This window comes from Aptenodytes forsteri, unplaced genomic scaffold, assembly GCF_000699145.1.
Source record: "Aptenodytes forsteri isolate BGI_AS27 unplaced genomic scaffold, ASM69914v1 Scaffold41, whole genome shotgun sequence".
Lineage (NCBI taxonomy): Eukaryota > Metazoa > Chordata > Aves > Sphenisciformes > Spheniscidae > Aptenodytes > Aptenodytes forsteri.
Genome location: NW_008796211.1, coordinates 266,876 through 290,669, shown reverse-complemented (window position 1 = coordinate 290,669; position 23,794 = coordinate 266,876). Strand labels below are relative to the sequence as shown.

General features: G+C 37.9%; 1 protein-coding gene across 1 annotated transcript in view; it reads right to left on the bottom strand.

The window, feature by feature from the left end:
• Positions 1-23,794, bottom strand: part of RASA1 (RAS p21 protein activator 1) — a 53,245-nt gene that overhangs the window by 5,314 nt on the left and 24,137 nt on the right. Inside the window, exons 11-22 of the mRNA XM_009288284.2 lie at positions 21,011-21,167; positions 18,563-18,650; positions 15,816-15,893; positions 14,399-14,556; positions 14,026-14,102; positions 8,955-9,127; positions 8,591-8,750; positions 8,258-8,400; positions 7,386-7,501; positions 6,039-6,125; positions 3,126-3,193; positions 159-247 (exon numbers count right to left, since the gene is read on the bottom strand). Of these exons, the coding sequence (XP_009286559.1) occupies positions 159-247; positions 3,126-3,193; positions 6,039-6,125; positions 7,386-7,501; positions 8,258-8,400; positions 8,591-8,750; positions 8,955-9,127; positions 14,026-14,102; positions 14,399-14,556; positions 15,816-15,893; positions 18,563-18,650; positions 21,011-21,167 (1,394 nt within the window). The remainder of the gene's footprint in view (positions 1-158; positions 248-3,125; positions 3,194-6,038; positions 6,126-7,385; positions 7,502-8,257; positions 8,401-8,590; positions 8,751-8,954; positions 9,128-14,025; positions 14,103-14,398; positions 14,557-15,815; positions 15,894-18,562; positions 18,651-21,010; positions 21,168-23,794) is intronic.

Sequence of the window (23,794 nt, the reverse complement as noted above, 5' to 3'; positions counted from 1 at the left end):
CCCTCCGATTCTCTCCCCCATCCCACCAGGGGGGGGAGTGAGCGAGCGGCTGCGTGGTGCTCAGCTGCCGACTGAGATTAAACAATGACAAACAGGAACATTGAAATGTATTGGAAACATAGTTCTAGGCTGTTCTGTGTGCATACAATTATATTCACCTTAGCTCCAAATTCAACCAGATTTGCTAAATTCTGCACAGACTTGGCGACCAGCGTCAGCGTTCTTGCAGCAGTGGGGGAAGGAGAATCTGGCAGGAATACAAAGTAGAGAGTTACGGGCCATTCTGTTTAAAACTAACAGCAATCACGTGAAAGTAAAGCTCTTCTCCAATTCATATTTTTTCATGGAATAAAGTATTTTTAATATTATAACCAAACTGCATGTGGAAGATGTCACTTGGTGAAGTGAAACTTACGTTGCTTAGTAGTGTCCACAAAAACATATTAATACTAACATCTGATTTTCTGTAATTGCATACAGAACGGGTATGCAAAATAAAGTGGTGTTGAGAGTTAGGTGAAGTAAGAACCATTTTCACAAAAATGAAACAGTTCTGTTGAAAGGAGGATTATTTGTTGTTAGAATAAAAAAAATTCGTTTACCTTTAGAATTTAAAAAAAAAGGCAAGTTTACCTTTTTCCTTATTTGTGTATACCCACATTAGTGGGCTATGACAAGTTATACAAATTATACTTTAAGTTACTGGCATCAGGAAAACAGAGTAAACATTACATGCAATTGTGGCTTGTATTTCCATGAAATTGTAGTCACTTGCTGTACTTAGCATTACACTTAACACTTTACATTAACGACTTTTGTCAGTTAAAACTTCCTTTTCCAACAAGTGATACTGCCCAGTAGTATCTTACAAAATTATTTTTCCCTCCAGTTACGGTAAATGGCCTGGCTGAAAGCCACGTTTGAAGTGCTCCAAAACTGACATGGTAATTACATAAGCTCTAAATTTTGTAATTCTTCATAAGAACGCTATATGCTCTTCACTGTCTACCTGCATCTTTTGTTGCTCTTTCTTCCCCTCCAAAATACACTGAAAAATAAGTTCTCATTTTTCTTGCATAGCTGGAGCTACGCAACTGATGTCAGTTGTTCATCATATCTAGTGCTTGGTGCAATACAAGCCTTTGAAGCAGCAATGCTGGAAAACATCACTAGCCTTGGAATCTGGAACTTCAGGTTAGGAAACTGATCTAAAGAAGCGAATCACTTTAAAAAAGTCAAAGACGCTTGAAAAGAAAAAGGATTTAACTTTTGAAACAAAGATTTTTTTTTCCAATCACAGTTGTTGAGGTGATAGGATTGCTGCTGATACTGAGCCGTACCTGTACACCCAGCCTTCAGAATACTTTTTTCCCCTGTTATGGGAAGAAGATATGTTAGAAGCTTTGCTCCAAAAGAAGGACTGCCTCATCCCTTTTTTTGAACAGCTCTAAAAGCCCTACATGGCGTCTGTAAGTTTACCTTAGCAGTAGTCAAGAATATTAGCTGGATGTACATGAGCAGGACTTTAACGGTGACAGGCAAGCTTAAAAGGGATTACTGAAATTTATGGGTAACTTTTTACACCTGCAGACACAGTGCAACCCAAATTAGGAGGTACCTAACTTGAAAATTACCGGAAGATAACAGAATCCTAAAGAAGGGACCGCTGTGTACCAGGCCATGTTTCTCAAACGCTTTCTCCAAAGCATGTTTGGAAATGATCCCTGGGTGAGAGAAAGGAGCTTTCTGTTTGGCACAGCCCTTCTCATTTCTTAAAGAGAAATTATACAAAACATGCTACCTTGTTTTAGAAACTGTCTATGAATAAAGAAAAAAAAGCTTTTCTGAATCAGATCTCTCATTTCCTCCTATTTCAAATCAGCATTTTACTGGTAAAGAAATCAAGAAACTGCTAGGGAGGGAAGGAGAAAGAGCAATGGCTGGTGCAAACTAAATGCCCCCTAGCTTGGGGTGATCTTTGCCAAGAAAAACCCAGAAAACAAAGATGAAGTATAACATAAGCAAACTTTTAAAACTAAGCAACTCAGACGTCCAAATAGTTTAACTTTAGTAATAGAGTTTTCAGTAGTTTATGCTTTTCCTTTTTTCCTCCCACAGAAATTGAGTTAAAAACGCCCACAAACATTTCTAGGTGCTTAAGGCAACTGCCATGGGATAATCCATGCCCTCACCATGAAAGCTTCACAACAGGAAAGCCCCAGGCCAACAGCGTGTCGGGTGCGGTCCCTGATGTGCGCCGCCATCCCGATCACCCCCACGAGCTGTTCTGGAGAACGCTCTCCGACACCGGCCAGCACTGTGCCACAGGCCGCTACAGCAGTTCCGCAGTCCCAGTCTTGCGAACAGGAATGTTCCCTGCCGCTGTTGTAGTTAACTACTACAGATGCACTCCACCAAGAGAGCGTCAAAAAACAGGGTAAGACCACGCGGTGAGAACATTCGCTTTGGCAAGCCCATGGGAACTCTCCTATAGATGGCCTTTAAGTCAACTAAGATCATCTCAAGTCTGCACAACTCACCTTTCTAAACGCCACCCCTCTCTCTCTTCATCTTTTAAGGTTCCATATTTGAGACTGGCTGTACTTAAATCAGTCAAAGTGAAGACTTCTCCAAGCTATCTAAGCAGGACGTTTGAACAGGTTATTCAAGCATAATTTCCTAGGTGCACAAATGTGTCTGCAGAGCTTGGAATACATTTTCAGCTTCGTAAATCTTGCTCATTTAAGAGATACCATTGAATTTCAGCCATTAACTTTGGCATTGCATTGTATTCAAAGTGACATCTGAAGATCACACGCTTACAATTTTCACACTGCCAGAATGTATTCCGCATTGCTAGACTTGAACTCAAAACTGTATTATTAAATACCACAATGGATGTTTTTCTGGACTTTACAACGACATTGGGGATTAACCACAATCTAGCCTTTAAGGGTGAAAAACATATGTTGGCTGCCTTATGGAGAAGTCAGTCAAGTGACGTGGATAATACGACTTTGGACACAGTGTTCAAAAAAACTTCGTATTTTGCTACATTAGACACTACAGTAATTTCATGCCTACTACTGTATAAAGTATGAATCGAGTCTGAAGCGTATAGTCACCTGAGATGATATTAAACATCCTTGGGTTCAGGATAGCAGGACAAATCAGTCGAAGAAAAACAAAGCCACTGAAATGGGAAGAAAATTGTATTTTGTTCAATAAAATTAAAGAATGAATGTAAAACTGTGTAGTCTGTAAGTCTTAAGTCAAGTTAGCATGGAATCTTTTTGAGACAGACACCAACCAACCAGCCTGCACTCTGAATACGTTAACAAATTAAGAATATCATGCTATGACGTGAACGATGATAAAAGCTGAAAGAACAGGCATATTGATTTCCCAGTTAAGGTGAACTGTTGAAACCACGTGGGAGGAACTTAATTGTAAAGTCATACTGAAGCCAATCTCAGACCCTGCTGGCTTCAGAAGGGAGGAGCCCCTGGTCTCCGACCTCCCAAAGGTTTTCCATTGTCTGCTACCGCAAGGCATCCATCCCGCGGCCACCCGCTCCCCCAGGCCAACGTAAGGAGGAGCGCAGGAGCGGGTGGGCAAGGGGAACCTCTTTCGGCAGCAGCACAGCCTTAGGTCACAGCTTCAGCTGATCCACATCCTGATGACTGTATGCTATAGTAGAAGAGTAATAGGGGATCTGCTACTTTCGTCCCAGAAGTAATTGCTGCCATCTAGAAAGCTGGGAAGAAAAGCGCTCTGTTTTGACTGCAGGACCAGGAACTCATTCAACAGAAACCCGAATAACCTTCAGTAGCATGAGAAAAATCTAACTTTCTGTTAATAGCAGAAGGGAAAACCATCCGCCTCAGGTTAACCTCAATTCCAGCTAATTGCTACACAATGAAGTGACATATGGACCAACTAAAGCAATCTAAATCATCTTTAATTTTGTTCGGAGTGCTTGGACGCTACCAGCAGACTGGTTTTGACTACAGCAATACCAAAGCCTCACCACTTACAAAAGCAGGAAGGGGACCTTACACTACCTTGCCTGTTGGTAAGTACACAGTGAAGGTTAATGTCCATATTACTTGAAAATGACACACATAGTAGTGAGGTTAACGCACCTTCTGTACGTCCAAGACACCTAATATATACTGTTATAGATGTTTCTTACTTCTCCAAGAACCATGAATTATGGGCTGGTAAGACAACAGTTCTTGGCTGTATGTGAAGCTAAGATATTTTCTATGGTGTGAATTTAAAGCTATGAGGAAGTAAGTAATTTTGAAGTCATGGCGTATACACCAATTCCTCTTTTAAAGTGCCCAAAGTTGAAGGCCAATGAGGTATGAATCTGGCACGGACCCTGCTGATACAGAAGATCTGGTGCTTCTTACCCTGGTCACCCTGCCTAAATTAAGAATGAGTCAGTATCTACATCATGACCAGAGAGAAATGGCAGCATCTTCTGACTGATACAGTAGGGAAGATACCCAGACATCTAAACACTGTCCACCTGCCTCTGAATATTTAATCATTCTTGGACCAAAAATAGTGCAATTAAAGACAAAAATCATCACTGCAGGGTGTGAAACTCTGTACTCCAGAGAGAAATCACTAGTATCCGCTTCTGAAGACTAACATCGCAAGGGATCCAATATTTATAGCATCCAGTGGAGACCTCTGGAAAACCCTGAACGCGAGCTGTGTCCACTGAGGAAAGCCACCTGGTTCTCTCTGGAGCAGGGGAGGAACAGAAAGAAATACGGTATTCACTGCTGAGCTCTACAGCCTTCCAGTAGGTTAGCCCCTCAAAGTAAGAGGGGCTCTCGCAGTAAGAGCAGCCTCCGTTTGAAGGCAATGCCCCTGCATGGTACCCTGGGTGACATAAGGCTTCTGGTGTCAAAATGATAAACACAAGCCAAAGACAAATCCTCTGAAAGACTCCCTCCGTGGGAGATTAACCTTTGCAAATCATATGACTGCCAGAGACAGCAAAAAAGGAAAGATGTGGCTCTGATACCCTTAAAACACCCTTAAAACCCCCAGTAGCGTTGAGAAAAACAGCGTCAAGACCACATCTTTGTCAAAGATCTTTGTTTGACCTGCACTGGCAATGGACAGTGTTAGAGGAAGAACTTGCATAATGCATTGGTTTGTGAACGTACATTAGAGTTTTTGTGGCTGGTGCGAGTTCAGAGGAGGCAGGTTCAGTAACCTCCTGCAACGTTTTTAGAGGAGCTCTGGAATGTGTCAACATGATTGGGCTGGAGCAGAAAAATAAAACCAAACTGGGGCAACACAGAACTACGTGTTTTTGGAAACCAACAGAGTGTTGATTCAGAGTGATCAGAACTAACAGCCCAACACCAGGGCCTGGGAGCCTTCTCTGCTGCAGAAACCTACGTATCCCAACGCAGACACGTAGCTCAGCGAAATCTAACAGTCCAAGTGTCTGTATGAGAAGGTATTGGATTCCTTACCGTGTTGGGTCTGCATTTGAAAGGGCATGGATCTTAAACCATGTAAGATTTCTCCAGCAATTAACACACGCTACCTAAGAGTCCCTGGGTAAGGCACAGTCCTCCCAGATGGCGTATGACAGGAACACGATCTTCAGAAGTCACTGCTCTCTACAGGTATCACAAAGGTTAACTATTGCTTTGAGAGAAGTTTTTCTTTCCCAGCATGAAAAAGGAAATTGCTATTTAGATTAGTTTGTAAAACTTGACAAAACACAAGAAAATAGGAAGTTAAAACTATTAAGTACAGCTATACTGACCTCTATACTACATCATCTTATTCTGTCAAGGCTCTAAGAACATGATTAAGAATCTAGCAAGCTCATAATCCTTCACTGGGATATCATGCCTCAGCATCATAAATATCTTAAATACTGCTGTAACCTTTGTAAGTACGATACAGTTTTGTCACTGAAAGAAACATAAATAAGCACACTGAAGTATGTCTTTAACAAGACTTGAAAAGATTGCTTTCAGAATAAAGTGACGACTTACCTAACAACTCTAGTTCTCATGGTGGTATTAGCTGGCCACTTGTTTTGAACAGATTTCTGTAGGCACCCATAAATATACCTCAACGTCCTGCAAAAATAATAGCTAATTACTCATTCCATTAAACGTACAGACTCAAAAAAGCTGCTCAGAAAGGATCTAGACCAACCTCCAACTTGATGCAGAACTACTGTCAATTCTATGTTTATAATTTAGACATAAGCTTTAAATTAACTTTAACTGGGAGTTAGTTTATAAGTTAATAAATTTATAAAAGTCAATTTCTGAATTTATAAATTTATATTAAAAAGTAAATTTGTAAATGGCAAGGAAAAACCTTAATACACAATTCTATATGCTATTCAGTGGTTATTCAGATGTGCATTAAATGTTTTATAACTGTTTCCTGTCCTTAAGTAGTATTTCCTTTTAAAAAAGACAATTTTGATGGTTTGAATTTTTTTTTTTTTTTAATTTTTCTCTTTTTAACTGCATAACAACTATTCTTTCCATAAATGAGGGTTAGGTGTTTGAAAGTTATGCAACCACAGCAATAGTCCTCTCCCATAAAGAAATGGGAAAATTGTGGTGTATTTCAGAAAATGTTGAGAGCTCCATCATGTACTTAAAAGGAGTGCAACTTTTAATGCTAACCCTGCCAGCACTAACACAAAAGAAACATTTCTGTGCTGCTCTGCCATCTCAAAATTGAGGATTTTGTTTACTTTAAAAGCTAATGACACAGTGAAAGAAAACTGTTAGTACTTTCCACTTTTTATTAGATGGTTCAAATCTAAACCATGAACACAAGTTATTTTAGCAATTAAAAAAAAGGGGAAAAAACCCCCGTAACCTCTGCATTTCCCTAGCAGACAGAAGCAATCATAGCACGGTATCGTTCTACTAATACCTGCTTATATTTTTAATATTCTGTTAATAATTCCGTCCCTTTCTCAGGGGAGGAGGACTGGAAAGAATTTGTAATCAATTTAAATATGTATAATTGTCTGCTAGCTACTACTGTCTTCTACCTTTTTCAAGAAATATGAGATTGATTATTTTTATTCTCCTTCTTCCCCTGACCTCCTGGGTCTAGTAGCTTTTCCTTCAAAAGAAAAGCACGTGTGCTAGCCAGAGGCTTTTGCAAAAAGCCCTATTAATTCCTGAAAGTGTGTTTTTTTTCCTCCCGTCTATATTCCTCTGTGTGCATACAGCAACCCTCGAGACATTATTAGTCTTATGGCCGATTAGCAGAAGATGAACCAGTAAGAACATCATTTTAAGGTGCAATATAATTCACACAAACAGGAATTTTCAAATACAAATCTGAACAGCAAAGTGCAAACTTACGGAGGCAGTATCTCTGCAGCCATGAATATTTTCTCCACCAATTCTGAAAGGATACTGAGTAGATGTGCCAAATTAGTGTTTACATCTTCATTTTTTTCTAACTTTGAGGGATTTAACTAAAACAAAAAGACAAAAAGATTAAGTCTCTTCTCCTAACTAAAACTACATATGTAGTTTCATAATATCACATGCTGAATACTACTTCAAAGTAAATTAAATATTCTGCTGCTGTACAGGTCCCTTACAGAACTCACAAGTGTTTCAGTGGCTAGTCAGGAAATATGAAGAAGCAACGGTTTTAAGTTCTAATACACGAGGCTTTTAACAGCTCAGAGAGTCACCACTATCCGTCTGCATGACCTTTTTATCTCTCTCAATCCAAATTTCTGAGGACTCCCATCCTTTCCACAAATAAGTTAAAGTGAAACACAGAAGTTAGGAGGGCCATTTTAAAAACAACAGTTTCAGGATCAATAACAATCATTTAGTATCAGGAAGTTTTAAATTAAAACTGAAGTGTGACATTGACTTCTATGATATCTTGAGTTTACTAGAAATTACTTAGGTTAGGCCATTCAGTAACTGCTACAGAACAGCCTACAATTGCTGAAGAACAAATATATAATTTAAAGAAATTTTAATTAAAAAAACTTAGAAAGTTCTACTGTGAATATTGTTGAAGGAGGGGGGGGGGGGGGGGGGAATGCTCTTAATGAATTCAGTTCCTGTATTTCTCACTTAAATGAATTTTAGTTCTGAGAGATTAATAAATGTCTCTGAAGCTAATGTTTAACGCAAACATAAAACATAACAACTAGTAGGTAATTGTGTCAACAAACCAAAATGTTTAAAAACATAGTTCAAGGTATCACCTCACAGGACTGCTTGCTCTCCATTATCTTTAATATAGAGTCTTTCAGTGCGTGGTGAACAAAACTTGTTGCTGTGGCTTTCATATACTGCTCCATAAGTGTGCTTGCTAAAGTAGTGGCACGAAACAAGGTAGTAGCTTCATCTGGAAAAAAAAAAAAGACAAAGAGAAAAGTTGAGAAAAGGAGACAACAAAAAGCAGAGGAAAAATGTGCTTGTTTACACTTTGATATATGTTGTAACTAAAGGAGGAGGAAAAAAAGGAAGGTGCTGGAGCCCTTCCCTCCCCACTTGCCCAGAGTTCCAGTAAACTTTAGTGTAATTCAGTGCAGTACCTTCCATGCTGATCTCCCTGTCATTTAGTGTTCGTAACAACAAGGACTCAAGCTTTTCATGAAGAAAAATCTTCAATAAAATGCCAGCCAACAGTGTTCTATCCTGTCCACAAACATGTGATAAGGCATAGACTACGTGAAGTTCTTTCTGGAGTATAAGCTGAAAGCAAAACAGAATTTTAAAATCTTCAGAAACTTCTCCGAACATGTTAACAGCTTTGGAAAAACTGATATCGTACATCTGTAGTGATAGATGTCACTATAAGTATTATTTAATGATGTCAACCACTGCTATTGAGATCCGTCTCAACCAACCAACAAAATGAGTTTTGACAGATAAACCAAGGAAAGTTAAACAACATACCTCTTTAAACTCATTGTACTCCTCTTCTGGCATGATCTTCTCCATAGAATATCGTGCTCGAACACGCAAAGATCCTGGCTCAATACCCTTTAATGGTACATGGGAACTGAGTTGAAACCACTCATCTGTTGCATGTCCTTTTTGTAATCGGCTTAATTGGCAACGCATAAACACTTAAGGAAAAAAAGCATTGTTCAAGTGAGTTATCTCCAGCAAAACAGTGCTACTATTGAATAAAAACCAGTCTCATTTTCAGCACGTCATCTTGTTTCAGCAAAAGAGTATTTATAAGAGTAATCAAGATTTTTGCCATCAATATATTGAGATTCTCTCTTCAAGGGTTTAACAGACTCCTGTAAACTGAAGAAGAAATATAAAGCATTCTGTAAAGAATGTATACGTATACACTCAAAAATGCCGCGTGGATATTGACCAGTTTTCTTTGTAACACCCAAGTAGTGAGTAAAAAAGTGCTACCCTGCAAATCCAGGTAGCAGTCAGAAACTAGAAAGAGATCAAGTGTTCACAATTCACTGTCCTCTTTCCAGCCTTGGGCTGATGCCACCATCAGCTCTGCCCCTTGACCGCTTTGTTACTTCTTACTATTTATTATCATAGTGTTGCTATGGCTCTCTCAAACGCTGCCATATGTATTTCTTTTATACTAACTCCCAGGTTAAGGCTGTGGCTGTAACAGGTTATGCAAATTATGTAAAAAAGCGTTCCCAAGCAGCTTGCTGCCTAGGTAATGACGAAAGTCAACTCAAGAACGGCCAAATCATTAATTCACCTTTCAGTTGTGTTGGTACCTTGACATCGCCAAGCGATGATGACCTGGACGGCAGCTGGAGTCTGGCCCAGCAGCTGGCTAGCAAGCTGCAGCAGTCGGAGCACAGGCTCTCCTGAAGGGAGTTATTTCGCACAGAAAGGGCCCAGGCACTTGCAGAGGCAACACCGTGCCTGTGAAACGCCCACCATGCTCCAAGAGGGGTTCCACAGTTCAAGTTTCACACTTAGCCTGTCAGTCTGGATCTTTCAAGCAAACACCCTCTCTTTCCACGCCTCTCAATGAGATCTGCTTTTAAGTTCCTCAGATTAAGGAAAAAAAACCAAACCAAACCCAAGAGTTTTGGGTTGGTTTTTTTTTTCCCCACATTTCTGCAAAGCCCATACAGCACACTGCCTTGCAGAAATTGTCAAAGGTTCCAGTAGATTTCACATTGCACCAGTGCTGCAATACGCAGCAGGGTATCACTTGATACTGGAACAGAAAAACAGCACATTTATAATGCTCACTTCAGGACATTCCTGCTGCCTATTTCATATTCTTCGGAGTTGATAAACTGATATAAGCTAATGCATTGAAATCAGTCAAGTAGTGTGAAAAACAATTCATCACCACCTGCTGCTTCTCACCAGGGTGGATGGAACTATGTCTTTAGACCAGATAATGAATTGACTTTCTAAGAGTATTTTTCCCCAGCATCAAAGCTCCTGTACCCGCAACTAAGCAATGTGTTTTTCTTCTTATTTTTGTTGCACGTGTAAGGCACGTATATCTCAGTGAGAGGAATGGACTAAGCAATGTGTTTTTCTCCTTATTTTCGTTGCATGTGTAAGGCACATATATCTCAGTGAGAGGAATGCTGAATGAAATACAGGATCTAGAATAAACTGATGATTTAATTTTTCCCTGCGGTTATAGTAGCACTTCAGAGCTATAATACAAATACTATAATCTTGCTTTGATTTAAAAAAAAAAGTCAGAACAGAAATGTCCGTACAGGCACTGCAGAACAGTTGCTACTGTAATTTATATTCAGTAACTTTAAAGGAACAAGACTTTTTCCCACTTAGCAGCGTACATTGCATTAGCAGACTACCTTCAGTAAGAGACAGCAGTTGAAAAATTCAGTATATTTACACTTTGCAATCTAGCACATTTTAAAAGAGAAACAAATATACAGAAAACCATTAAAACAAACAATAATCGATCTCTTCTCTCCAGACACAGGTAAGAATTCTCTTGACAATGATTTTGATCCAAAAAGAATCACAATATTTTACATGATGAACACTAGTACCAAAAAAAAAAAATGTAACACTGATGTTTCTTACTGTTTTACTTGCTAATGAAACTTCGGGCATAATATTTAGTAACAAGATTGTATTTTGATTGTTAGTAATTATCACCTGCGAATCATAGTGAAAAGTGCTTCCAACTTAGGTTTGTTCCAGTCCTCAGACTAGAAATGAACCTGAGTTTACTGTGAAGCCTTTGTCTAACCCTGCCAGAACAAAACGGAGCCATCCAATAACCCTAAAAAAATTCTAATTACTGGTTCAGAATAAAAGCCATTTGAAATCTTGAGAAAGAGGAAATTGCTCAATACGTGGACATACTAAATCCTGCCTTTCGCAGCCACAAGTCACTGCCGTGCTGGCACAGCCCATCCTTCTATAATCTCAGCTATCAGTTTCAAAAACAAGCGTTGGCACTACTGCAAATAACAACTGTGCCTGAAAGGAAAGACATTGGCTAATACTTTGCTCTGTGGATTTGCCTGCATGAGGTGACTGCCTCCACTATAAAAACGTTTCTTTTTCAACATGAACTAATTTGAAATTAACCAACTATCATGGTGCAAAACCAAACCAGAACTTCCACTCCAGTTCAACGCTGTGTGGAATTGTCCTGAGAGATTTACTAATTCAACTGTTTAATCATACCTGAGCATCCCAATTTGCAGTAGCAGCAGGTGAAGTCTACTAACACATTTTAGGGCTTTGGTTTTTTTCAAGCCACGTTATACGTATTTATTTGAATAAATCCTTACGGAATTTAGAGTTAGAGAAACAAAGAAAAATTTAAATAGAATTGATACTAAACTGTTTAGTGTAATTTCTGACTATTTGAAATACTTTTTTAAAAACAAAAATACTAAAATATTTATGGAATACTCATAAAAGGCAAACTTCAAAGTCAAGACTTGAAAACTCAGGAAGATACTGAAAAAATAGCCTTCATGCTAGTATCATTTTGGTATTTAACTTCAGTGTGTTATGATGAAAGAAATAAAGCAGTGAGACCAATAACAGAGTTTTGGGCCTTCAATCTCTATTACATGGCAGGAAAACCAAGCAGAAAAGCTGACTTAACCCAGTTAACTGGGAAGACGAATAGCACCAGCTTCACATGACTCACACGTCATAGCAGTCCACATGTAACAGCTGTGGCTGAAAAGGAGAACGTTCAGGAAAGGAACCAATTCTCTTGCTTTTGAGGAGTTCAAGGGTTATTCAGGCAACGCAGCACATAGTTATGTTAGATAAGGTCCGGTTTAGCTCATTTTTCCCCCCCTGCACTTCACATAGTTAATAGGGCTGGGGACGTAAGCAGAGATATTCATTCAAGTTGACTTAGTCTAACCCTTATCCCAAAATGAAAGGACTGTTGGGCTATACTGTAAGAGTGCGCCTAACTGCAATCAAGAAACTCGGCCAATCCTGCTCCTGACCTAGATAAGGAAACCTCCTATCACCTCCCATCAGCTGGATGCATCCAAAGCCAACGCAACCTCCTTAATCTGGACAGAGAGGAGGAAACTACAAAAACACTTTAAAGAAGTTACTGAAGTATCCCATTCAAGAATTATCCTTTTTAAGGTTCTTTTACTAACCAGAGCTTTGGTGTAGATAGATAACGAGTTTTCCAGCTCAAATGAATAAAAGAACAGTGCAAGAACATGGTCACAACTGCAACTAGAGCCCTTTTGTCTATCAGAGGGAATGTATCTTTTTCCTCCTGCTATGCAGAAAGTTTTCTAGTCAGAGGAAGGAGAAAGTTTTGAAATTGAATTAGGTTCTGCAAGAGCATTCAAAATGAGTAGCAATTCTTCCACTTTGGTCAAGGTTTCCCTTCAAATCTCAAAAAAAAAAAAAGGGGGAAAATTAAGAAATTAGCACTGACGCATACATAACAGGCCAGCAACACAATACACACCAACTAAGAAGAACTGCAACAGATTATAAATACTCTGACAGGCTTTGGAATAGACAGGTCTGAACACAATGGAAAAGAAAAAATCTTGGAACCAATCTGAAAGGGGCAGGGAGGGCATCCTGCCCTGCAGGTATCAAAGAGGAGGCAGGGGGCTGAAGTTGCTCCAGAACAAGCATGGTGGGAAACAAGGTACCTTGAATAAGTGAAAAAAACCCTAAAAAACACATTGTGTGGGAAGGGAACGAAACAAAAAAAACCCCAGACAACAACAACAAAAATCTTTTTCTAAGAGGTCAGAATCCACATTCTTCAAACCCCTTTCTTTTCTAGAAAGCTGATAGGTCCTACCAGCTTACAGTTAATTTGCTGGAACAGAAACAAAACCACAGTTGAAGAAGCAGCTGTCTGGGTAACAGGGGGAAAATAAATTTTTGGGAACTTCTGTAAAAGGCAGAAGAAAATATGGAACCTTTCCCACTCAAAGTGATACTGAGGCAACTTCAGGTTTAAGCCCAAGAGTGGTAGAAGGAAAGTAGACAGATGAGGTAAAATGGAAAGAAAACAAGGCAAATTTTGTTCAGAGACCGCCAAGACTTTTGTTTGTTTGTTTTTTAAAATGATGAAAGTACTACATCTCTCCTCCCTTCCTCTTTCTCACTGAAAACAAGAAAAAACCTGAAAAGGAATTCCATGCAATCAGGCTTAAAACTCTGTGGAACTTAGCATTTTATGGAGCAGACTAATACTGACAGCTCCTCTTCCTCTTGCTTTTTGGTAAGCGCAGCCATTGTGTAACACAATGGCTACTCTAGAGCAGAGTTAGGAAAGCCAGCAGATACACAGGACTGGATTACTGTGCGTTTTATTACTAAAAAACATGCAGGTTCTCACTGTAAAAACATTAATGGAAAGCCAGTACCAGACATCCAAAACATACAAACACAGCAGTACGGTGAGCATAAAAATATACTTAATTCTCTTGTGACAGTGTTTGACAAAAGTAACGAAAACCACACAAAGTATCCATTGCTGCAGTATATATGCATCTTTTACAGAAAAAATACTTACATATATCTGGATCTTTACTTTTCTTTGTTTTGTTACTAAGACTTATCTCAAATCTATTAATATCAGATGAAAGATCACTAGGAGAAAAGACAGAAAGCCTCAATTAATACTATTTTTAGCTGGCATTTAAGCTTATTCTAAATTCATTTCAATCCTGAGTTCTCATTATCAGCCAAAGACACTTACATTAACAAAGATATTCAGGTGCCTACAGAAAATTCTGCCCATGCAGAATTTGGCTGAAAGGTTGCTACTGTATAACCACACATACAGTATTTTTAAAAAGCATATGCAAAACTGTACACTGTTAAGAATCTTAAATGCAATGCAACTTACAAGTCAAATTCAGTAATTCAAGAAGATTAAGACTTACTCAAAGACAAATTCTTCTGACCACACAGGGTTCTGCCCTTCCCTGATGTGTGTTTTTGCTACCTGGACACTGTTCAGGTAGATGTTACAATACGGATTAGTAAAATGCTTTACTGGGAGCGTATGAGCTTCTTCAACATGCAAAATAAGACTGCTGACCTAAAAAAACCCCAAAAACAGAAATACAAAACACATGAATAGATTATTTTTTCTCCTCCCTGTGGAAGCTTAATGTTAATATATGAATACTGAATACAAACTAGAATTTCCTAATAAAAAGAGCAAGGAACAGAAGTAATGGAACAAAATTTTAAGGGGCGCAAGTGACAAAATAAGAGTAACTCAAATAATTACTGAAAACAAATCTCCACACCCATGTTTTTAAGGCATCTTGTTTTCTTCTTAAAATTATCTTTGCGGCATTAGGATTTGCATATGCTAACTTTTCTATGCACAGAAAATTCTACTGAAATCAAAGACTGGCACCTTGAATAAGAGCCATGGATGATTCCAAACACAATGGCTTATTTGGTGCTTTCCTAACAGATTATGTAAAATTCCCTTGTGTAACACATTACATTCTATTCCTTTATGTAGATGAGCATTTTCTTTGCTTTTTGAAGTAAAGAATTATTTCAGATTGTCACTCTTTTTGCTTTGCTTTTGCAGCTTGAAGCCCCCAACTTCACCCGCCACTTTATCTGTGAATTCACCTAATTTAGTGCATTTATTCAGAAGTATCCAAACATCTTTAATGTTAACTACAGAATAGTTGTGCGTCCTAAAAAACATCCTATTATATTCCTTTCTTCACTGTTAAAACAACTACATTAAATGTTCCTAACATTCAAAAATATCGGGGATTCTTGAAGTATTTTCCTGTTATTCTCCAATCATTACAGACTTAGCCATTTATGACTATCTGTCCTCTACCTCTGAGGAAATTCTGGCAAACACAGCACTTTCAAAAGGCCAAGAGAAATTAAGCCACAAGCGTGGTTCAGCATGTATTTGTTACTGAAAATGAGTAACATTAGTTAAACGAGTATTTAGTTTACATGTCACATAAGACTGTCAAATTTTTAAAGTTTCCCATTTTAAAATTTTAAAAGTTAAGACGATACAAACGCTGACTTCTTTACACTTTTACTCAAACGTAGTCAGCAGATAATACCCAGCAAAGCACGTGCAGATTGCCTAAAGCCATTTTGCTTTTTATGTATGTAGATATTATAACAAAGTGTAAGTCATTCTGGTTGGTTTCACGAGGGTACTGCATAACTCCAAAAACGAAAGTGAGTACATGCAGGATTTACTACTGTTGAAAGGAAAATTCTGAGATTTATCAGTATCGTTTTGCAACGAGGAGACAAAACACTCCTCCATATGCACCGCCAACCCCGTAATATCAGCTTCACCTGACGTAGACGTTTATTTGATGTTCCTGGACTGGTTTTTCTTAAACTGCAAAACATCTGCAGAGCTTTCATCCAGTCCTAAGAGAGAAGGATGCAGAACAGTGTAATAAAACAAAGTCAGACACAGCTTGTTGCAGTGGAACAGACATGTCTAAAAAGAGTATCTGAAGTTTTCCCTTTAGCTTGGCAAAACCTAAGTTTTCTGTAATTCCACAGTATGCAAGTTTGAATATTAAAGCAAAATTCTTATCTTTACTGAGCAAAACCTAACAGAGGATTTGCAAATCTGAACCATTTTCTCTTTTAGAAATATCAAGCATTACTAATGGATACACAGTGTGACCTTTACCAATTTTCCAGTCTAGTAATATTACATGAAATTACAAATGGTATGTAAAATGAAGCAAAACTTGTTTGCTTCTGAGAAAATTACAGTTAAGAAGCTGAACTGTTCTGATTATTCTCTCCAGTACTTCTGTATGGCAGTCATAATACTGTGTATACTTCAAACAAAAACTAAACCAACATTAACAGAGAAACACGGAGCATATATCCAACGTTCCCCGCTTTGCTCACAAACGTGTATAGCAGAGTGGATAGATGGATTCCGTTTTGATCAAGGAAATAAGCAGGTTGTCTAACACCAAACTGACTGTAGAACCTTTGTGCGTATTTTTTTTTTTTAAACAAATAAGCTGCTAAGGGGCACTGCCAACTCGCCAGGCCACCTCTGGAAAAGTCACTGCAGCGTGAGAAAGTTGCTAACAGAGGAGCTTTGCAAGGGGCCTTAGGAAGGTGGAAGACATGTTATAGCCTCGTTCTCTAGTTTTTGTCCCCCAGCCACCAAATTTTGTACAGCTCTTGCAAAGCACAGAATTTAGGTTTTGACCAACAGCCTTCTTAAGTCTGTATGTCAAAGATCCGCCATCTATTCTCAAAGTACAATTAAAGATGTCGTTTAAAACCCAACAACTCTATTTCAATCCTGCCCTTCACGGTATCTTCCACATTTTAAAAATACAGGGACATGTACTGCAGCTATTCTCAGCTAGACCACTTTGCGAGTCAGGTTTCAGCTTTCAAAACCTTCCACAGAAGGAAAAGCTTTCAGCTATCCATCGCGAAGTTCCAGCACCTTGTGTCCTTATTCTCAGGAGTAGCAATCGAAGAAACAAATGCCTCCCAAACGCTCTAACAGAAGTTATTTCCTGGATGCGCAGTACGCCTCTATACTCACTCACAGCAGGAAAACCTCCCCCCTTAAATGCCAAAGCTTACAGCAGTGAGAATGAACAACGTGCCACAATAAGCACAATGACACTAGCATGTAAGGCTACATTTTACATTCGCTTTTGTTTTGTACAAACCATAAAGACAACACGCAGTCCATAGGACGGCACTGCTTTGATATTTGTTTACCACATTATAAGACAGCCTGAATATACAAATAAAACCATCCTGCTATGAAATGTTACAGAGTAAAGAAAGCTGAACTTCCTCAAAAGAGAAGTATCTATACACTTTCCTGGGCCGAAGCCATATTATTAAAAAAACCACAACTGTATTCTGTATAAATGCTGAGAACAGCCTGTTAAGCAGATCAAAACCAAAAGCAGATTATACCAAACGTTCAGGGAACAAGACAGGATATTCTGTCTTCTACACATTCCTAATTCTTTTAATTTCTAGAACAGAAACGACACTGAAGATGTGACAAAGATTAATGTTCAGTAATGTGTGTGGAAATTAATGTATATACTCTCAATTACTATACAGCATGCTGCTTCTCAAAGCCAGTACATTAAGAGTTGTGTGACAAATGTCACTACATCATTCTGATGTCATCTCAGTGACTTTCATAAATTTGTATTAATTTAACAGGAAAATTCGTGCTTTCCTTTATATACAGCACAAGAAGAATAATAAATTTATACAGCCTTCACGCTCTGGTGAATAGCAGTCTATTATGGGCGCTCTAAACAGCTTTAATTCCATTCAAATAAAACCAAATGCAAAGCTTAACTTCCGATGCAACAGGTGTATTTCAGAGCTGTAAACTTAAATAAGGACATTGTCTCATCTCAGATACGCTCTCCTGCTGGTGAGTGAATGTCAGAGAATTAGGCTCCTATCCTACAATTCTTAATCAGCATAGATAACCCCTAGAGAGCCAGTAACTAAAGGATACCAACTAAATCCAGGAAACCTTACTTTTTGTGGACGATCAGGGCCCAAGACTATGAACAACCACCGATTTATGGACAGGACAAATAACTGCAAGAGGCAGCTGTTCAATATACTTTGGTTGTTGGGTACACGTATGTGCATCAGCATTTTAGTTCATATCAGGAATATGCCTTTTAAGGAAAACTCCCACTTACCATGCTCTGGTTTATAACATGGAAAAGTCCTGGAGAGTAAATTACTCTTCTGAATTGAACCATGTAAAAAAAAAAATGTTCTCCACAAACATACAATGGAAAATAATTGAAGTTCAGTCTGTGGGACCCGACTGGAACTTGTCCAAAGTAAACCCCCCCCCAAGTGCAGGTAATGTAGGTGCTGGATTCTCAGCACCAACCGTTCCCCTTACAGACCTGCTGCTACTCCATTATAACAGCTGCTAAGATAGACATAGCCACTAACTCTTTGTGATACACTTGCTTCCTGTTTCAGAAGGGCAGTATCATTAAACACAAGACAAAAAATTACTTCTTAAATTATATTTACCAAAAAAAAGCTCTCACCTGTGCTTGTTCTGGAGTTTCTCCTGCAAAGTAAAAGATGTAATGTTCTTCACTAAAGTGCTGAACTACTATCTGAAAACAGTTTGGCCTTAAAAATAAACAAAAAGTAAGTTTTATTAATCTTCACAATATTAACAGACACCTTCACTTGTTGATCTGTGCCAAAACAAAGTTTACACTGATCTAATACATTTCTGTTGTTTGTCTGTAAGGAGCATTGAACATTGCACCAATTTTTGTTTGTGTACATGTAGCATCATCTCACATGGAAAGAAGAACTCCAACTAGAAAATTTCTCAGGTGCTTCAAAACTGCATTTTGTTTTGAATGTATTATGTCATTTTAAGAAAACCGCACTTAAGTACAACTAGTTTGTTTTGGAACGCTGAGGAACTTTTAGAATGGCCTGTACTGAACAGGCATGTGTGCTGACTTACAGTCAAGGCAAAAAATAGCCATCTGGTAATGGAAAAGACTTGTCAACGAGGAATATTCCTAGAGACTTTAAAAGCAGGAGAGGTTCAGCATTAGTTCTCAACCAATTAATCATACATTAAGGATTTGTTCTTGCAGGAGTTCAGGAAACAATATTAACATAAGGAATCCCCTATCTGAATGTGTCCCACGGCTCTCGCGACCAATAAAATGTGCATTGGATCACATTGAATATATGTGACAAAAACCTCTACAACCTTAAATGCAATTATAGTGTCTTTGCCATTTTGTGTACCTCCACTTATTTGCCAAAAAGTCAATCAAAAATACTTTGTTTTTTAAATTACAAGCTATTTAAAGTGCACACTTCACTCATGACCTTCCACACTGTGCTCAAGGAAATTTAGCTCTCCCCAGACCAGTGTTACGTGAAGGATCGTACTTCATCTGCAAAGGAGTTTCAGCCTTCAGTTCCCCCGTCCGTTTCAACGCCTGGAGAAACGCTGACACGGCACTCTGTGGCCATGCCGCAGAAGGGTGGGGGAGAGCAGGAAGTAGCCAGGTCTGGGGCTAATTAAATCATTGCCACCAAAGAACCATGCAAAGCTACAGACTTCACTGTACTTCTGAGAAAAGAGCAAAGGCCATTTTTACCAGCTGCTTAAAATGCAGGAGGAACTTTGTCTCAGCTACAGTTCCTCACTAGCAGTTTCCTCAAATGGTGCAACCATGCATCTCCTCCTACCCACATTTAGTACCACTTACTGCCCAACCACACTTTAACCCACAGCACAGCGTTTCTTAAAAGCTGTTTGAGAGATAGTCACTGTTAACCAAAATGTTCCTTGTTCACAATACACACCAAAGCTTCCTGCATAATTGCCTCCTTACATAAAGAACATTTCATTAATTTTTTTATTACTGTTCTGGTACTCTTTATCTGTATCTACATTCCTCATTCCGTTACTTTAATGCATTTTTCAAAATTATTAAAGAGATTTTAAAAAAACCAAAACATATCAAACAAAAGCACCAGTCTTTGCAGCTTAAGAAATGCCACTAATTTTAAGCATTTGTCTTAGAAGTTTTTTCTCTTATAGGAGTAAGCGTACCTATTTCTTCCATATGACATTATAATACAGGACGGTGGACTTCTTTGTAACTACCCACTTGTAGGAGTAAGCGTACCTATTTCTTCCATATGACATTATAATACAGGACGGTGGACTTCTTTTTGTAACTACCAATGAACAAATACGTAAACTCTTTCTTGTTAATTACCAACGATATCTGAAAGACTTTTGATTCTCAACTTCTCTGCTGATATCACATCCCCAATCACATCACATCAAAATATTACAGTAAATGAGATTTGATGTGAAAATTATCTCTGAATATAGTAATTGTGCAAAAACAATTTCTGAGGATATTGACTTATATGAACTAGTTTACTGCTAAGTTGGTCTAATTTAACAAAAGTACTTGTTCTTAAATAGAAAAGCACTGACAGACTCCGTCTAACCAAGTTAGCTTTCAAATACCTATCAAAAGAATGTAGATCTTTTGGAATTGACAAAATTCTTGATCTTGTCAATTCTTAGTTCAAAAGGATTAAAACCCCTCAGTTCATAATGTGACGGTAAATGAAACATGGAACAATTAATGTACTCAATATTAAAAAAAAGACAATGCAGAAAAGCTCAAACCATCATCACATCTTATTTCAGAATAAAACTTTAATACTAAATTCTAAAATTTCTAACTAGAAGTTGTTTATGCACAGTACTAGCAATCGAGTTGCCATGGCTAAACAAGCTACTACTCATCAGCCACATCCGTCCACATATGCTCTTGCAACCCACACCAACTAGACTCTTGGTATGAACCAAGAGCCACAGCGCAAGTCAGGGCTACTTGTTCACTAGGGACATATTGCCCGTTATCTTGTACATGCCTCAAACCAGCAGTCAGCTCTCCTGCTGCACATACGAGAATTAAAAGCCAGTGTCCTACCTGCCAAACAAACTGTCATGTACTCCGTAGACGGAACACACGCTAAGGTCTATTAGTCCTTTGGGTTTTGTGGCTCGCTTTTCACTTTCAAAATAAATAAGTTGGGCATCATTTCCCTCTAATATAAAGTACAAGTTTTTCCACCTCTTTCCTTTACCTGTAGAAGAGTCAATCAAAAAGTCACGATATTGTTTAAAAGAAAGTGTAGATTTTGTAAATGAAGAAAACAAAAGAGGGCAGTAAAGTTTTTGTCAAATTGCAAACAGAACAACAATGTACAGGTAATCACACTTAAGTTATAGTATCAGTATACATACTCAATTTTATGCAACGTGGCTAAAACTAGACCCCCTTCACAGATGCAGGTAGAGTTGCAAAAGGTTCTTTAAACATTTTCACTAATTTCAACAGGATTAAGCAAGTGCATATGAGCTGCCTGGACAGCGAGTTCCTGTCAGTGTTAAGACTGTATCTACACAGTTTGCAAATAATGATGCCGTGGATCCCATTTATTACAATTTTAATTAAGAAATAGACTCTTGACATGAGAAAGTTACTCCGAAACTCTGACCAATGTTTAACAGATTGCATTACAGTATCTTAAAACAGTACAGCTGAAGAACAGAAATGGGAATATGCTATATGCAAACTTAAATCAGAACCATGCCCCAAACAAAACCATATATAGGAATCTGGCTGGTTCCACTTGTTTCGGAGAAGACGTTCTCTGAACTACAATGGACTAGGAACTTTCTGCAACTAATTAATGCATAAGTCACAGTACCATTTAGAAAAAACTTTCAGCCTTAATTTTGTATTTTGATCATCATAAATCCACCATGGGCCTCAATAAATGAGTACTAGCACTGCTTGAAAAGACAAATCTAACATCCACCTACTACACTGTCTCCTAGATGGAAGAGTGATTTTATTGAATTTGTTCCATATGCAGCTATATGCATCTCTCTACACCTACTCAGTACTCCGGTTTGCACATTTAAAGTATCGCATTATCTCTTTTAGCTAAAGGTTTTGAATTAATTCTTATTTGATTCCTCACTCTATGACATCCCTCTACACCTTCTCTCAGAATCAGCCTTCTCAATAGAAGAGATGTTTTCCTTGTTCTGTTCAGAGGGTCTACAGTTTGGGGTGGTTTGTTTTGGTTTTTTTTTTAATGTCTCATTTTTAATTAAATGTAATTTATTTTTTTTAATATTTGTCTATATTTAAAATCATACCTTCTTTTTAACTTTTGGTCACTATCCAGATTACTGTCTGTAACTTATCCTTCTAGTTATGGTCTCTGTCATTTGCAGAAATTTTATTATTGATAGATTTTCTGCTTCCATTAGTGTTAATTTTTTAGAACAGCAGAAATGTAACATTTGGTAAGGGACTAGCTTCCTCAGAACTTCAAAGACTTGCTCAATGGCAGTTCTTCAGGGTTATATTGAGATGAGTCAAGCAGTCAGCTTTTAATGTATTTATTACATGTTGACTGTGTCAATGTTAGAACCCTAAAAATGTTGCTATGTATCTTGTACAGCAGTATATACATTTTAAATATAAGATTTAAAACATATGACCTAACTTGGAATAACAAAATTAAACCAGCTGTGCTCTCCAACGAATGTACAGATTTATACTATTCTAGCTCTCTCTAATCTAGTCTATCAGCTAGAATTCAACGAGTTCCATATTAAATACAAACACTTTTTATGAAAATATACTTCATTTAATGAGTTTGAATGCTACCTTTGACAAGGATGCCTAGTTTTTGTGCTGTGTTCTGATTTTTTTCAGAACAACCGCCAATCAGCGTTTGCACACTGCATGTAATTTTACGTATCATGTTGTTCTATTCATGTACTACTTAAGGAAAGTTTTTGTTGTTTTTTTTTTAAATGTCTCATTTTTAATTAAATAATTTATTTTTTTAATATTTGTCTATATTTAAAATCATACCTTCTTTTTAACTTTTGGTCACTATCCAGATTACTGTCTGTAACTTTTCCTTCTAGTTATGGTCTCTGTCATTTGCAGAAATTTTATTATTGATAGATTTTCTGCTTCCATTAGTGTTAATTTTTTAGAACAGTAGAAATGTAACACTTGGTAAGGGACTAGCTTCCTCAGAACTTCAAAGACTTGCTCAATGGCAATTCTTCAGGCTTATATTGAGATGAGTCAAGCAGTCAGCTTTTAATGTATTTATTACATGTTGACTGTGTCAATGTTAGAACCCTAAAAATGTTGCTATGTATCTTGTACAGCAGTATATACATTTTAAATATAAGATTTAAAACATATGACCTAACTTGGAATAACAAAATTAAACCAGCTGTGCTCTCCAACGAATGTACAGATTTATACTATTCTAGCTCTCTCTAATCTAGTCTATCAGCTAGAATTCAACGAGTTCCATATTAAATACAAACACTTTTTATGAAAATACACTTCATTTAATGAGTTTGAATGCTACCTTTGACAAGGATGCCTAGTTTTTGTGCTGTGTTCTGATTTTTTTCAGAACAACTGCCAATCAGCATTTGCACACTGCATGTAATTTTACGTATCATGTTGTTCTATTCATGTACTACTTAAGGAAAGAGATCTTTCATACCCTTCACACACTTTCTAGAACCTCTTGCCACTTCAGTTTTGTCCTTTCTAGTACCACTACTACACTAAATGCACTAAGTATGTATGTTCAGCTTGGAGAAGAGAAAGCTGAGGGGGTGACCTCGTCACTGAGGGGTGACCTCATTGCAGTCTACAACT